Here is a 17,782-nt window from a genome sequence, read left to right on the forward strand (position 1 = left end):
GAGAAGATAAATAAACTCAGGTTTATTGTGCTGTGACACTTCACTATATGTGTTTCTCTTCCTACATACATATTGTTTAAAATTACAAGTATAAGAAAACAGCACTTGAAACAATTCCAAGCTCCCCCAAATGTATGTTAACTGTTCTGGCATACATCCATAGAGAGCTGCATAAGTGTACCTAAACGCTACAATAAAGAAAATACCAGGCATTTATTTATTCGCTCTTCATAAAATCAGTTCTACATTTTGGAGTGTCCTGCTGGGGAGGTTCACATCATTCTGCATCACAAAGAACAGAAGACAGACTGCTTCAGATTAACACTTTAATCAGAAGTTTTGTTTTTAAATGTAAATTACAATCACTGATACACCTGCAAGTGCTTACCACATTTGTTCAACTAAGTATTATATGTACGCATATACAGCATAGGTCAGTTTAAAACAATCACAGTACTTCTTAGTGCCATCTGCAAATGGAGAAAGATCTTGGACCCACTTTGTGGAAATAAATATCAAGTGACAAAAAAGGTTCAGTAACTTTAGTTATGTATATTCAATGAAGTTCATGCACGCGCAAGAGTAAAAAGTTTTAGAGCTCTTCTTTGTAATAGCCAAGTTTTGCTAGTGACATCTCTCGTCTCAGCTGCATAACTTCCCAGAACATCTGATCCACTAAAAAAGACAGAAATAACATTAAATATATCAAATTCACATTTTATTTCAACTGATGTATTCAGGCTGCCTTATTCTACATAAGTTTTGGGGAACTTTATAACAAACATCTGGTAAAATCAGCATGAGTAAGAGCTAATCGTACTTGGTTATGACAAAATTTGTTCAAGTACATTCTGAATATTCTAAATGAGAGTCCTATAAAAAATTCATCAGATTTTAGATTTCTTTAAAAAAGGAGAACTGTATCAGTGCTCCTTGTCAGCTTCAATTAATTACAATTTCTTATTTAAGTTTCCCTGCCCCTAGACTCATTCTGTGAAACTAAATGACTACAAAAAGAAAAAAGTAGAGCTTGTTGAATAAGAATTGTTTCACCAAAGAATCTGTAATTTTGTTAAATTTTGCCATTTATAATCTTTCTTGCTCCTTTTTTTTCTACAGTAATCTGCTAGCAACAATAACCTGGGTAAGACAGACCCTTTTTTCTAATTTCATCTATATCTTCCTAAACATGATAAACCTAACGCATTGGCTTAAGCTTCTAGACATCACAGCAATACCAATCAAAATCATGGTGCATATAATTATTCCAGACAAAATTTCCATGTAGTCAAGATCCTGATGTAGAATGTCTACAAGTATCATTAACCTGAACAAATACAAGGTTTTCCCTACCATAGTTCAAAAAGCACTTTTGTAAAAGTGACCTCTGTCTGAAAAATTCTATGGCATGCTAGTAGAAATGCATGCAGAACATTATACAGACAATTACGATGAGTGCCTACATTCCTGTGAATGTACTGTTGAAATCCTTATATAAAACAAGGAATGCAAATTCTATGTTCTAATAGTAAAGATGACAACTGAGCTAAAACACCAAACTCTTTTTTTTTTCTTTTTTTTTTTTTTTTACAAACTTCTTGGGAGGAATAAATCAATCTGATAATGCTGAAAATATTTCATAACATGATGTAAAAAAACCATTAATTGAGTGTTTTTTTAATCTCAATAGCAAAGTAAACAATTTTTAGTTGAAACTTCACAGGTCCTTTTGGTGAAAGTAAAAGCCTTATAACTACAAACCATATTAAAACTTAACATATTTTCAAGATCTTCAGTGATTCTAGTCAGTCAGTAAAAATTACCAATATCTGAAGGTTTTATTAAACATAATTAAGTATAGGAAATAGCTGAATTTCCAGCAAATTCCGTGACCCTTTAACATTGAAAATTAACAGCATTATTTTTTGTAAGTAAGTCTATCTATCACCTCAGGAGTACTTCAGGTTTGAAATATTTGGGTGTAGCTAAAATCCTGAGCTCTCGAAATTTGGAAACATCAGGAAGAGATGACTATAGGTGAGGTAGCAAAGCAGGGCTAATTCTAGCCAAATTCTTGATGAAGCAAATCCACAGAGACTTGAAAACTGGAATAATGAAATGCACAGACATCCATAAATATTACAATGTTTAACTGTTTTACTTTCAAAGATGCAACTGAACTAAAAAAAACTTACATTTTCACAGTGAAAACAAATATTCTAATTTACTATTGGCACAGGGCTAATGACACTTTTTCCACTATCTGTGCTCAGTATTTCTGGGAGCCTGAGTGATACGACCTGTTTCAAAAAAAAAATTTGGACTGAAAGCTGTTTGGCAATATTCTTTGACAGTTAAATCAACTGTGTGCAATTTAAACGCAGTAAAACCACCTTCTTTCCCTTTTATAGTGATAAACAGGTAAAGTGGTCTTGAAAATGAAGACAAAACTATGCCTCCAACACGTGATATATTTTTAAATTCCAGAATTAAGTAACTAGGTGTACCGTGAATATGTTTTCACAAGCATATTTTATATGGACATACTGGAACCACATAGCACAGGTAAGCAAATTCCTGAAATACTGTGCATACACAGCTCAAATAGGCACTTGTTGGATATGATATTCTGACATGACCAAACCAACTGGGTAACAAAAGTAGGGAACCCCTCCCAAGTCACAGCCTGAAGCAATGGCAGTAAAAAACACTTTTCTCTTTTGGGGTGGAGGGTAATCAAGCTTTACATTTATAACCCGAGCCCCAGTCAAGATTTGGTGATGCCACTGCAATGATCTCATTTCTCACCTGCACTCAGATGAATGATTACAGGTTTTCTGTATACATAAAAGGTTACTTGTTTACATTTTGCAATTTTACCCAAAATATTGTCTTTCTTGCCAGTTCCCCCTGAAAAAACAGTCTGACAAGAACAGTTATCTCAATTGCCATTGCACAAAATGAGATGTGCCAAAATACCAAGCTAAAGAAAAAATGGCCCAGATGAAACCAAACTGAAGTTTTTTGTATCCAAAATGCCTCCACATTCTGTGACAGATATTTTATTTTTGATTGCTGTGTGGAAAAACTGTGACTAACTCCCCTAGTTAGATTTTGCTTTAACATTTCTTACTGTATAATGGGTTTTAAAATGGACTAAAGAATCAATGCATTATAATTTTTTGTTTTAAAAAATAACTTTATTGGAGAGTGAAATACCACAATATTCTGAAGATTACAACTATGACAATAACCTGATAACCTGTAATGTCAGGTCACAGCTAGAAACTTTGTTGCACAGAGAGCAACTTTTAGGAGGCAATATGTAAATGTCTCTTTATGTAGGTCAAATACAATTTTTTATACTTACCATCTTGCTGCTTCAACAGTCCTTGCTGGATGTATCGAATATATGTAAAGAAGTTACACACCGAAGTGATCTAAACTCATATAAAAATAATGGAGGTTAATGTAATTTTGTATACAAGTGTGGAAAAAATAGCTAAATAGCTATTACACAAAATTAAGTCATAGTAAATCTACTTACCCTGTAACGACAGAAAGGAGAAATGTAGTAGTAACTGCTTGAATCTCCTAATTTGATTCTATGCTTGCATGACTTACTTTGTCCACTGAGAGCACATTTCCTACAAATATAAAGGTCACATGATTCAATAAACAAATCTGACATTAACGTCTAAACACATGCATTTATGGTGTGAATGTAACTGATTCATATTGGCAAAGACTGATGAGTCTCTACGTTCCATTTTGCCAGCTGCAATTATTACATTATGTTGTCAACTATTTGAGTTCCACAAGGCCTAATTTAATTTCAATACTGGTGCATTATGATGCTTTTTTTGAATTTTAAAACTTTCTTCAGGTCTGGGAATGCACTTCCATATTCACTAATTTAAATTGGCTTGACAACTCTGGCACAGTGGGATTTCTTTAATTAACTCTTAATATGTCAAATAAACATTTTAAAATTTGATGTTGATTAAATCTTGATGCCAACATTTAAACAGATTTTTTTCAAGTTCCACTTGATATTATTCATATTATTGATATTATACCTCATCCTAAAAAAAAATCAGCCCCACAGAAGAGCAGTCAATTCTCTGAGATGCATTTTAAATCCAGTTTTGCATTTATGCCCAAATTGAAATCACATTTTACATTCAGAGTATAAAATCTTTTGGGACAAAGGAAAATGGCCTGTCTGGCAGTAATTCTTTCTGTTACGATTCCAAAAAGTGAGAGTAAAATAATCAAATTTACTTCTGGTGTATTGCAACTATGCAATATTCAGGAAAGGTCATTATCACCACAAACTGTTCCCAAAAAAAGAACAATTTAGGAAAACAATGGATTTTTAAAGATAAGAACAATTTGATTTATTCGGAATGTCTGTATTAGAGCATCTCAGATGAACTGGGTTGGTATGGCAACCACTGTTTCATTAATTTTAAAAGCTGCTGGTTCTTCTTTCTCCCATTTCTACCTCATGAAATTAGGGAGTCTAAGAACAAGCAGCCTTTCAAAAGTGAAACAAAAACGACTAAGCTCCTGTGAGTCTGAACAGTGGCTCACAGGCCCTTTTAAATTGCCTGCAGCTGGTCCACAGAACCATGTAAAACAGGAGAAAATTGATGTGTGTATTTTATGGTTTTCCATAGCAATTTATGAGGACTGACAGCAGTTCATTAAAACAAGAAATCCTAAAGTAGCTGAAGCAAGCTGGATCACAATTTTGTCACAAGACAAACTTTCAACCCTAGGAAAATAAAACCCTTGTATTCCTCTGGTTACATAATTGCCTCCTCTATGTTGTCCTCCATCACACCAGTTAAATCCTGAGGGCTCCTGCTGGTGACTCAGTTTCGTGCTGTGCAGCACACTCAGCTCAGTGCTTTGTTCCCCATGGGGACAATTATGTGAATCTTCTGGGGAAACCCAGCTGTCATCTGTTAAGGCAGCACTCACTACACACCATCACAGTTACCATTCAGTAACTTCTGTATATTCAGAACCTTTATGTACTACTATCATAGCTCTCTGTCCTCCACCCCTCATTATGCTAGGCTCTTACCCAGTATTTTATGCATCCATTCCCCTACATGAATGTACAACAAAATGCAAATGTACAACAAAATTACTTCCTTAAAAGCATTACTCTAGCTTTTGTTATTGTTTATTATCCATTTGTCTATATTAAGGTACCCACTTAAGAAGACAGTTTCAATGAAAAAAAGCATTTTGCACTGTATGAAAATAAAAACCTGAAACTGCTATGCTGATCCAGTGAAAACCGCAACACCTGTTTCCCATCCAGTGCAAATAATAATATATAAGGCAAAGCACAACTGCTGTCAAATTACACTTAAATACTGCAGATTCCTTACCTATTACTTATCTACAAGCAGCTCCACAAAAGTTTGTTTTTACAGAAGAGTTGGAAAATGAGAAAGTAATTTCCCTGACCTTTTGGTATAGCTAAAATAACTAAATTACAACTTGTGCATTGTCATCTCAAAACATCAATTTCTATCTTGCCAAATATTTAAGGATTTTCTAAATTCTGATTTAAAAGTTATCCTATACTGAATAAAAAGGGTTAAAAATATCCAGAAATATCTGAATGATGCAGTTGAGTCTCCTGTCTGGCTACGTATTTCATCACATCAAGATGTAGCAAAGATACTTGAACCACAATGACTTTAAATACATTTGCTAGTTGTTCTTTAATGACACGTGGCTTGTTTCATTGGTTTCTGACTGTCCAGATCCTCTGCTGTTTTCATGGAACACAGTTTACAGTGGCAGATTTTGGACAGGGATTCACTATCCCTTGAGTAGCTCCACTACTGGTGTGGGCCCCTCTTGATGAGAGGCTGCTGCAGCTCAAAAAGTGTGTTCTAGTGACAGGAGGAAGTTGAAAAGTATTTGAATGCTTGAACTTCACAGGCTAGAAGGGAGCAAAGACTAAGTCATAAAACACAGAAAACAAGTTTTCACTTTATACAGTTTCTTTAAAGAGAAAATAAAGAATTTTGAGATGTGTCAGTTGTAGTTTCTCTTCCACACAACAGAGGAAAAACAAGGATTTAAAAACAATGGCAATGAGAAAGAAAAAACATCTTGGGAGTCAGATGAAAACATCAAAGAAAACTTTGATGGAAGTTTTCTGTTGTAAAATTGAGCTCTCTCAAATCAAATATTATAGAGTAAATTGTTAACTTGTCCAAAATACCTCCAAGAGAAAGGTCAAGTCTTTCTCAAGATTTGGAAGGATTCAGATTAATATCCAGACTGACTTTGCTTTCTTACTCAGACATCCACTAAGGCATCCTACAATCCCTTTCCTTCTCCACATCATCAAAGCCCCAGTGCCTCAGGCAAGTCACTCCCACCCAATTTCAATGTTTGTATCAGTACCTGATAACAAATCTTCCTTCACACTTCTCTAGGACCATTCCAGAATTTATAAAATAACCTTCCCTCCTGTCTTTTAAACATACTTCTTACTTTAGGTGCAAACTGTCATTTGTCTTCATTCCCACTTGCATTCCTCCTGCTCAAATTCAGAGGATTAACTATATTTCTTAAATACTCTGTCAGCATCCTACATATGTCCTTTTATGCCACAAGTACTCCAGATGTCATAAATCCAGCCTGTACTATTTCAATACCTATTTCTTTCATTATGCTTTCCACCTGAGAGCCTCCAGTTCAAAAACCATCTGGTTAAAGTATCAGAATGGTCTTCTCCAAAGAGGTGAATGTTACTTTCAGGGTCAATGCATCAAGACAAGCAAAAGTCAAGCTCTCCCCAAATTATAAGGTTTGTTCTATATTAGGGGTTATTTTGAAGTTTCATTTATTAGATGTTTACTTTCCCATAAAATTTGTAACAACAATCTTGAAGTCTTAGATTTTAGGAAATTAAAGACACACAAATCTGATTGAGGTAAACAGTTTTCTCTGTCTGAGGATAGCAGTTTTCTCAAGCCAAGAGATCTCAAATGAGTCAAGATTATCCCCCTATGTGTTAGCTCAACATACTTTGGTCCCCCACATTCAACTGCAGAAGCTTTCACAAATCGAACAGGTTGCAAGCCAACAGGTTCAATGCTCAGAGTGTTGTTTTCAACAGCTTCCAGAACAGCTGAGGCCAACTGCAAGAGAAATTTAGAAAGCAGTTAAAAACAGCTCTACTTCATCCATTGCCTCAAAGCAGTGACATATTTCTTCTGGAAAGTTAAGAACACAGGGGGGGAAAGAAAAAAAACATCAACCCACCAAACAAAAATTATATTACAAATAAGATTTCACTTTTATCACAAGCAAGAGGTCCCATTTCCAAGCCCTTGTGCAAATTCTGCCCTACAAATAACCCTGCTTTCCCTGAGGCAACCTAACTTCCTTTCCTGTTCCTACAGCCAGGAATGTAGTTAAGCATGTTTAAAACACTATTTTCAGCCTTTCCTCATACACCCAAATAGCACATGTATTTGTACATGCTGTGCTCTTGTCAGAGACAATATGGCACAAACTTTATTTTAAAAAATTGTATTGTGTTTTATGAAAAATACATAATTATGCTGCATACATTTTTATCTTGAATACAACAAGTAAATAGTATGTCACTGTTTGTCAGCTAAACATTGCTCTAGCAAGCTGTTCAAACAAGACTGAACTATATATAGAAAAGCCAGCTGCAACTTTCAAACACTGGTCCACTTAAAGTTTAACTTTTAAACTTTTTAAAGTTTTTCATGCTCACTCCTTATAAACAATCATAAGACACTGGAAATGTGACTTTGCTTGATTGGAGTGAACATTTGCCCAAGACCCCTGTTTCAAATAGAAGCCATTACCTGGTTTTAAAAAAGGTGCAACTTATATTACTAATGAAATAATTTTGTTCCAAAGTTCCTTCTACTAAGTAATAAAAATATTTTTTTCTATTGTGCTTTAATTATTTTAAGACCAGGACATTACTATTAAAGTAGTTCATATGAAATACTCTCTCTGCCATCTCCCAAAAGCAGAACCCTACCCATATACACCAAAGGCTATGGAAAGTTAATGTAATACTTCAACCATTCACATAATTGCACTTTCAATTACTCAAAAACACAATAGATGTGTAATTTATTGTTTGGTTTAACTGCACACTAGCCTATCAATAGACAAGTAAAACAGAAGCTGGTCACTACACATAGCATCTGGAAACAATAAATGGTGTAACTGACAAGTGCTAGAAGCCTCATTCTTCCCTTAAAAGGCAATATAAATCTACAGTAATTATATTACCAATGAAGAACAAAATCCAAAATTAAGTTGCTGCAAAAGACAACAGGATGGCCTACTTACTGCAGAAGCAATTTAATTCCCATAGTAACCAAGTAAACTCTTTAGTGGGAGAGGTTCATATGATGCTGTACACCAGCCATAAAAAACCGGTACACAATTAACTAAAAGAATGCATGCGCTTGTGGCCACCAAGTAACAGCAGATGAAAAGCATGGAAAAAGAACATAACACCTCCTGAAAACAACAGATAAAAATTATGAACAAAATGTAGGATTTTCTGTGTGACCTGTTTAATTTTACTGGGAAAGAATATCAGTACTTAGGCCTTTAAAATTTCTTGTTCTTATTTTAATAAAGATCTAAGAGTATACTCCCTTTTACCTACTGACCAATACTGTAAGTACAGCCTGTAAATTGTGCTTAAGAACAAAAACTAAGCAAAGCAGCTGGATCTGTGATCAGTTCCATGTTATTCCCAGGACAGGTAAAACTCCAGTCTTTCCTGTGTATGGGAGAATGTGTGGAAATAACACAAGGAACAAAGTCTCGTAACTTGATTCCTCTCAAACCGTATTTACCAGCTGCCCCTGTTGAATCTTAAATCCTAAAGTCTAATTCTCATAACTCAAACTTCTCTTCAAGAAAAGGCCCAGACTATGCTTGCAGTCTGCTTTGACTAATAGAGAAAATCAGTCCACAAAATTAAATACATTGGTCTCTACTGCCCCCTATATAAACAAGAGACAGAACACAACTTTTACACTGTATCTGAAGTATCAGGAAGAAAACTTCCATCCATTCCTACAAAGATCAGATTCTAACAGACAGGAGTAACATATGAAGAAGTAGACATAAAAAAGCCATATCTAGAAGAGCATGAATTGAATGGAATAGTGAATAAAAAAATGGTCATTTCAATACTCCAGACCAAACTTTAGAATTTCACTGTAAATTCTCACACACTGAAACAAAAATGGCAAAACTTCATATTGAAAACAATATAATAGTCTTTTGGCTCCATGTAACATATTTAAGGGGAAGACATCAGTGAGTGCATTTAGACCATTTCCATTACCTCACTTTTGGAGAATGTTAAACATGGAAAAATATCTTCCCGATAAATTTTGTCCAAGAAAGGACATGTTCTGTCCATAGTAGGCTCATCCTTCCAAGATCTGAAGTCATTGTACAGAGACAGGTCAGCCTAAAACACACAAAAATTCACATATTTTAGTAATGTAATTATCATACTAGTGTCTATCATTTGCAAATATCCACAGGTAGATAATCAGCATTGAAATGCTTTCTACTGTAATGTAAAAATTGAAAGAATGTAGTGTGCAAATTGAAAGAAAGCTATCATGGTTCAGCTACGAATCTCTTCTTAAATCCACTTTTCTAAGCCTGATAATTCAAGCAAATCAAAACATATGATTTTCAATACACAGAGATAATGCATCTACTGGTTACCACTACACCAGGGACTAGCTAATTACCCTTCCCCCATTTCCCAAGCTTACAGATAGCTTTGAAAAACTTAGGAAGAGCCAGAAAACAGTTTCCATCTTCAGGCATCTTCATTACATTATGGAGCTCACCTCCATTTATGTGAGTTAAGAAAAGCAGAGAAATTCAAAGAAAACAACTGCAATCCTAGACAATTCACATGTTCATGCTGCATCTGATTCCCAACATCCAAACACAAAAAGAAAACAGACTAACACACTGAACATACTAAGAAAACAAAGCAGGAATTCAATGTACAACTCAGTTAAAAGTACCCCGTTATTCTTCATTTTTTGTATTTATGCCAAAACTCTCTCCTACATCTCCCTACAACAGAAAGGCAAGGTTGTTCACTAGGAATGATTTGTGAGCCTGCTCCCACCACAGCTCCACTAGTCAAAGAAGAAATGCTAAAATTATCTATTAAATCATGCTCAGATGAACTGTGTTCTGTGTTAGGAAAAGACAATTGTACCTGTTTTGAAAACACTTTGTTTTGTCATCTCCAAACCGAGACCAGTTAGCAGTAGGATGCCACCTACCCAGTGTGGTGGTCCAGAGATGGGTACTAGGTGGTTATTAAAAATCTATTTGTGTTATGGGGCAGTCTGTCCCACAGGCTTGCTACCTACCAACAGCTAGAGCACACTGAGGTGCTCCCAGAGCACATCATCTGCTTTAGGGTTACTTGAGAAGGACCTTTCACAGGCTCCAACACTGCTGCAGGACACAAGCCAAGCAGAGTGGAGGCGAGTGCTTCTGACACATGCTCCTAATCCAACATATAAAACTAACTCCAGTCCTAAAGGGATATACAACACCATCCTGCTCCCCAGGTGCAACACTATCATCAGACTGGTTTTGACTTTCTGCTTCAGCACCTTTTGTCCTGTTTAAATCCGTTCCTGGAACTAGAGCAGACCTGTACTCCTAAAACTATATGCAGGAGAAAGATAGGCCAGGATGTGAATTTAAAATTTTGTATAATTAAAATAATAATATAGATAAGATAATGAAATGAGGAAATAGTATATATTAAAAATTTATTCTTAATCCTATTTAAAAGATCAGTAATGCTGCTTTGAACCAACCTCTTTTTTACTCCCTATGCATCACCCCTTCCGAGTTCTCAGCCATTCTTTTACATAAATGCTTTGGGGAGTTCTTTCACCATTTTCAGGGATTTTTGGTTAAACTTAATTCTTTGTATCTTCTTTTTTTTTTTCCTTGCAAAGTAACCTACAAAAATTAGACTGCAAATTTTGTTTTTCATTAGAGCCACTTGCATTACACTCAGGTACAATCAGGAACAACTATCTTAATTAAGCTAATCCATAAGTGTTCTGGTTGCTAAGCCACCAACTTCATTGTACAAGTGGAATTCAATAGGTGTAACTGGCTCTCTACAGGAACATTTCCCATAACTTAACCCATCTTGGGTCTGGCTTTAAAATTAATACAGTCAAGAGATACCAGAAGAAAAATATCCATTTTTATTTGTACTCTAGAATTCTAAAAATTAAGACACATTTTTTATTAACTTTGTTATTTACTAGATTTACCCAATTTTACCCAAACCTACAGTTTATAAAGAAGCTAACTTGAAAAAAATTGTTCAGTGACCATAGCTTGACAATCTTCATTTTCAATCTAAAATGTGTGATACATGTGTATCTCCTCCCTGTCTTCACTTATGCTTTCATTAGATCCCAGTTCTGATTACCTGAAATTAAATATACTATATAAATGTAGCAATAATTCCAGTTAAATTTTAAATGCTTTCATTACAGTAAATATGACATCAGCTCTTTGAATAACACTAATGCACTTATCAACATTTCTGGTGAGGGAATGCTACCTGTCTGCTTAAGATCTGGGCAGCTATTCAGCTTATCTCAATCTATTTAATATCTAAATTCATCAGACATGTCTATTTATCCTAGAGGTTACTACCACACGCTAGGAAGTATTTCTCTGGGATGTTGGCAGCTTTTTAGCTCCACTGCAATTTAGGGTGGACAGCCAGACACTTGTGACTCTGTCTACATTCCACAAAGAAATCTGAGAGCCAACCTGTATTTGCACCCAGCTCCATCCCACAACACAAAGCCCTAGGTGGGTAGACTCTGCAAAAGGGTCCAAAACTATTGGCTCAGGGCCAATACACACCCCTGAGCAAGGGTACTCCTGACCCTCTTTAGAAGTCAAGTCACTCAAAATTAGAAGAAAAAGATCCACTGAATAACAACTCACTGGCAGGAATAACCAGCAAGAAGGGGACTGAACCAGGGTTTCAGACCCAAGCTCCCAGAAATGCAAAAGATGTACCTTAGAGCAGCTATAAATAAAACCAGTAAACAAAATGACACAGCACTGGAGAACAGGAGCAGCTGGGAAGGTACGTATCCCCTGCTTAAAACAATGTCCTAGCTACCATGCCAAAAGCACTCTTGCTTTTTTCACCCCATTCTACATTCCATTAAATACTCAGAAGTGTAATAGAGAGAAGAGAAATAAAGAAGAGAAATAAAAATACTCAAGTCCCAGTGGGTGGAAAACCTATGTGTTTCTAGGTGATTCCCTAGGCCATGACTGGAAGAAAAAGTCACCAGTTTGAGCAGCCTTGAAGTGTCTCCTTATGCAGCCAACAAAAAGATGAATTAACTAAAGAAAAGTGCCAGGCAGACTGGTTCTTCTTCAGTATGATCTCCATGAACACCACCTTCTCTCCACGAGAAACTGAGGCAAAACAGATTTCTCTGGTCTCTCACTTTTGCCCAACACGCAAAAACATCTTTTTTTTTTTTCCCCTGTATGAAACACAAACTGGAAGATGCTGTAATTTTCTATGTTTATTGTAAAATGATGTCTAGTACAAATGCAGTTAATGGTGACAGGCAAAAGAAAGTATAAAGATCTAGTCAGCATATTACCCCTCTGACAATAGCCAGCAGCCATAGAGCTGGCTGAAGAGACATCTGAAGGAAAGGGCAGTGATGCGTACTCTTTTACAGCCTCAAAACTCCTAGCAGTCTATAGCTAAAGAAGCTTTCTAAGCCAAATGTCATATCTATCTTCTATATATCTTGAGAGGCTTTTCTTTTGTCACTTTGCATGACTTTATTTTGAACATATTTTTAATCTTGCTTCCTTGTGACAATGTTTCATTACATACTGACTAAAAATTCTCCTTTTAACTTGCAGAATTTTCATTAATTCATTAATAATTGTTCCTCATTGATCTTCCCATGTCAACTGAGATTGCAGCAATTTTTCTTCTACCTCAGCTATCTCTACTAAGAAGTCCTTCCATTAGGTTTGACCATTTTTGTCACACTTCCTGCTATTTCCAGTGTCCTTTCTGAGATGAATACATCACAGCTGCATGTACAGAAACACTCTTACTACATGTTGATACAGCAGTATAATACTACTTCTTTTGTTATTTATTCCTTTCCTAAGAACTCCTAAATCTCTGTAGGTCTTTGACCATCACTGAACACTGAGATGGGGTTTTCAGACAGTGATCAACAAGGACACTAGATTTTTTTCCCAGTACAACACACCTCTTTCCAAGTCCACAACTTCAAGCGTGCTACCTGCATTTTTTTCCCTAAATGCCCTGTGTCTCATTTATTGATTTTTGGATTTCATCTCCTGTTCTACTAAACATCCAGTAAAGTAAGCTCCTTCTCAACACTTCGGTCAATTTTTGCTACTACCATTCCAAGGACTCAAGTACCAACACCTTGCTCCTTATTTCCCCATTTTCAGTGACTCGAGCAGATTTAACAAACAAGCAAACCAGTAAAAAACCCAAACAAACAAAAAAAGCCCAACCCACATAAAAGACCCACACATACAACCCCGAGGATTCCAGGGACTCATCACCTGTTCTCTAATTACTGATTTCATCTTTCCCTGACATCTTTCACCCACTACTGATCTAAACAATGACTCTTCCTCATTTTTATGACAGCTTATACAATGTTTATGAAAGTTTATGAACTTTCAGTGATGGACTTCATAAAAAAGCCACCAGGATTTACCATTCAGTTATACTGTTTGGGATTTTTTAATCACCACTTGCAATTCCAATATTTGAAATCTTATCTTATCTTCCCTTAATGACTTAAAGGTAAATAAGACTTGGAAAAATCACTACTTGTTGGTATGTAAGGAAAGCTCTTTCATTAATGAAAACTATCTCTAAGTCAGCATTAAATGAAGATTTAAGATATGCTCTATTTATTGTAAAACAAAACAATAACGCCAGTTTATCAGCAAAAAGAGAATGATCCTTGTAAATTACCTCTTTACAGTCTTTTACAATTGGCTGCATCATGGTAAGGTCCTGATGACTGCCACCCATAGCACTGCTTGTACTCTTGTTTCTTGCATGGCCTTTCTTAAAAGGAGTTCTTCCACCAGATTGGAACTCCTTAGTTGGAGATGTTGGTGAAGTAGACAGTACTAGTGTTTTCAATGCTGCTACTTCAGCCTGGAGGACATCAATCTTCAGGTGCCAGGGGGAATAAAGTCATTAAGAAACAAAAAAAATATTTGTTTATAAATATATTAAATCATTTAACATCTCCAGCTATCTTGATGCAAATCAAAACTTCAACTTCTAACAGTACTAACACACAGCTACCTAAGCAATTGCACATAGTAGTAGCATTGGCTTCATATGCAGCTTGCTGGATGACATGATGCTGAAACACCATGTCCACGGGTGTTCACTAAGAATATGTCACACAACACAAAACAACTGAGTATATATCCTAAAAATGTATACTGGTAATGCTCTACATCTTTATGATTCACACTTCAGATTTAAAACCATGTGAAAATACAAAGCAAACAAGTTGGGAAAAAACTGACCTTGCCTTGTGCTTCTTTTAACTGTTTCTCTGCAGCAGCTTGTTTGACATTTGCTTCTTTAACCATTTTGTGCGCTTCCTACAAAAGATGTTTAGCTAGTGTAAATGCTTCACACAAATTTATGAAAAATCCAACAACTAATGACATTCTTTTGCTTCATGAAGACTACGTGTGACAATTAAGATGTGCAATAGTCTGAAATTAAATAGCTACATTTAAAAAAAAAAATCCCTACAAATCTATGACTTTGATTCATCACTGGCCAACTAAGGCTCTCCTTGGTTCTGAGCCCAGATTCAGAAATTCAGCAACTCCACCCACCCCACTCCAGCAGGAACAATACCTGTCATGAACACCAGCCTCCAGTCACGCTTCAGTGTCTGACAAGTTCCTTGACCCCCAAGAGAAAGACTGAACCAGTAGCAACAAAAGCAACATAGGCACAGTAGCACATTCAAAAGAACTTCTCCCTTCTTGTAGCCAGAATAACCAGTTTTAGATAACTGTAAATTTCGGCATGAAGGAACCAGTCAAACTACGAAGTCTAAATTCTTGCCATCAATAAAACAGACAAAACAACAGCTTAAAAACACTTGATCATTTAATAAACATTTTTCAAGTAGAATGGAAAAAACACTAATAAAACAACCCAAGTAAAGAAACAAGGCTAAGCCAATAAAGAAGGAAGCATAAAAGGACTGAGGGTTTTTCCAACATCCTTTTACCTCATCCTTTTACCTAAGCCTTTTGTCTGTATAATGTATTTGTTTAGGCTCTGATCCAGCAATTTGTGCCTATGATCAAATTATTCTTCTCACATGGTACTTAGTGAAGGCAATAAAAATCAGAATATCAGAGCCACCAACCAAACTACTTGGGATAGGATCCTTTTCATATCTGTAAAGCGCCTAGCACATCTGGACACTATATAAATAGAACAAAAAAGTTCATACATTGTCATACCGAAAGATCTGGTTCCCACTAGCATACAACACAGCTGTATAGTATGGGTTTGTAAAATTCTGGTAAGTAACAAGACGCATGCAGGAATGAGAACATACACATTTATACAATGTGTACAAATACATTTAACATTGACCATGCAGTTTCTGCTTTGTGATGCATATTTAAAAGCAAAGCATGTTACTGTGCTATTACAGAGTAATAATGTAATATATGCACCCAGCTGTGCAAAACAAGTCTCAATCTTCCTCTGGGATGCAATAACAGAAGCCCTAGCATATCCCTTTATATGGCTGCTGAAATTAGTTGGATTCAAAATTAAACACGAATTCAAGGGCTGCAGATCTCAGTGCAAAAAATCAATAAACCTCACCACTGTGTCTTGTTAGAGCCTCTAAGAGAAATCAAACTACAAAAGAAAACTTAGGGTAATATGCCTATAACAGTCTGGACAACTCAAACTATTATTACTAATAAACTGTATTTCAAATATATTTTTAATAAACTGACACACTGTTCTAAGTAATGCAATGTCATAAATAAAAAAAATTCACTGATAATTTTCCTTTTATTCCTCCACAGTTAAAATACCTGCCTGAAATTTTTCTCCCCCCAGCACACGCAAATAATTATAATATAAAACACCCTTCCACTCTTACGTTTTTACACAAAGGAACTGCTTAATATTTTAAGTAACCTTGCTCTGTCGGGATGTAGTTTGTAATTTGATTTTTGAATGTCAGTATTTTCAAGTGTTTTAATAGCACTTTTATACAATATCATAGATTTAAAACACTGCTTCTAAAACATACCTAATGTTGTATCTTTATGCATATGCTGAAAATCTATACTTACAATTTAGTAAATGTATAAGGCATCCATGGATTATGAAATTTATTTTGACAGTTAAAGATACTACAATTTAGGCTCAAAGCATTCCTATATATATTCCTAAGAAAAAATGAGGTTATGGATTTAGCATTTTATTTCTGTGTAATACATCTCACAATCTTTGCTGGTACTACTGCCTCTTCTTCAAATACAAAGGTTCCACTGAAAGTTCAGGCTTCTCACTTGGTAATCAGGTTTCACCCTGGTGCATCACTCAGCATTAATGTTTCTTTTGAAGTCTGTGGGTGTAGCATGCTACCAGAGCCAAAATTCAGAAGCTGAAAGTATGGTTAAGTTATGTACTTGCTACCTCCATTCATCTGGAACTACGTTATTTTTTTATTTAGTCACCATGGCAACACCAAATTTAGCTCTTATCTAGATAGCCTTGTTGTCAGACAGAGAAGCTGTCTCAAAAATAGTTATGCCAAAAAATAAGCTGATATATTTCCCTTATTTTCTTCATTTTGTGTCTAGGCAGATTGACAAGCTCAATAAGGTGTCTCGCATCTAAGAAAAAAGCCTGCTGCATTCTCTTAAGCTTTTACTTCAACACACCCAAGCCTCCAGGACACAAATCCCTTTATGCGCTTATTGAAGAAAAATTCAGCATACAATATACTGGTTCTACATAAAACATCTGGCTCAGCTTCTCTTAAGTATATCACATCGAAGACTCCAACAAACCTCAAACAGACTAGCTGTAAGTTCTTCCAATTCCTGTCCAAGTTGATCTCGCACTTTAGAAAGCCTTTCACATTCTTCATCTTTTAACTTCAGCTCCTATGGAAAATTGAAAGTTATTTATTCTGACTTAGAGTAGTAATTTGGCCTTTTAAAGCTAATACCACATGAGAGGGGGGGCAAAAAAAAAGCAAATAATCAGAGGAGCATAAAACCTTTGCTAAACAAAGCCTTTCAAAACAGTCATCTCAACACTAAAAACAATTAAATTAATGCTATGCATATACAGCTGTTTCTTCCTGCTGTGCAGAATTATACCAGGCCAATCTAATGCATACCTAAGCTAAAGACCAACATTTCCAAAATACGCTGAAGTAAAAAAACCTTTTTTGCCCCTGGAAGTATAAAAGGCTGTATTCGCATAAAATATAGATCAAATTAATCATTGGGGCAGACAGAACACCAGTTCATCTACCCAATCCTTTAAACATGCTTAAAGTAATCCTTTTTTAAAAAATTTAAAAATTTATTA

The 17,782-nt window shown here is 35.6% G+C and overlaps 1 protein-coding gene across 13 annotated transcripts in view; it reads right to left on the reverse strand.

The window, feature by feature from the left end:
- Positions 1–312: 312 nt before the first annotated feature.
- The window catches only part of RAB3IP (RAB3A interacting protein), a 32,590-nt gene continuing 15,120 nt past the window's right edge, over positions 313–17,782 (reverse strand). For 3 of the 13 annotated variants that reach the window (XR_015285522.1, XR_015285526.1, XR_015285524.1), the window contains exons 4-12: positions 17,254–17,349; positions 14,713–14,790; positions 14,141–14,344; positions 9,398–9,526; positions 7,069–7,181; positions 3,548–3,647; positions 3,371–3,440; positions 2,196–2,300; positions 313–675 (exon numbers count right to left, since the gene is read on the reverse strand). Coding sequence is in view for 6 of the 13 variants with exons in the window: in XM_086884430.1 (XP_086740556.1) it covers positions 593–675; positions 3,371–3,440; positions 3,548–3,647; positions 7,069–7,181; positions 9,398–9,526; positions 14,141–14,344; positions 14,713–14,790; positions 17,254–17,349 (873 nt within the window). In the remaining 7 variants the exon portion in view is untranslated. Of the gene's footprint in view, positions 676–1,948; positions 2,106–2,195; positions 2,301–3,370; positions 3,441–3,547; positions 3,648–7,068; positions 7,182–9,397; positions 9,527–14,140; positions 14,345–14,712; positions 14,791–17,253; positions 17,350–17,782 lie in introns of all 13 variants that reach the window. The other 10 variants (XM_086884430.1, XM_086884429.1, XM_023932057.2 and 7 more) reach the window with 4 other exon arrangements.

The sequence above is a fragment of the Cyanistes caeruleus genome, chromosome 4, assembly GCF_971803275.1.
Source record: "Cyanistes caeruleus chromosome 4, bCyaCae1.hap1.1, whole genome shotgun sequence".
Classification (NCBI taxonomy): domain Eukaryota; kingdom Metazoa; phylum Chordata; class Aves; order Passeriformes; family Paridae; genus Cyanistes; species Cyanistes caeruleus.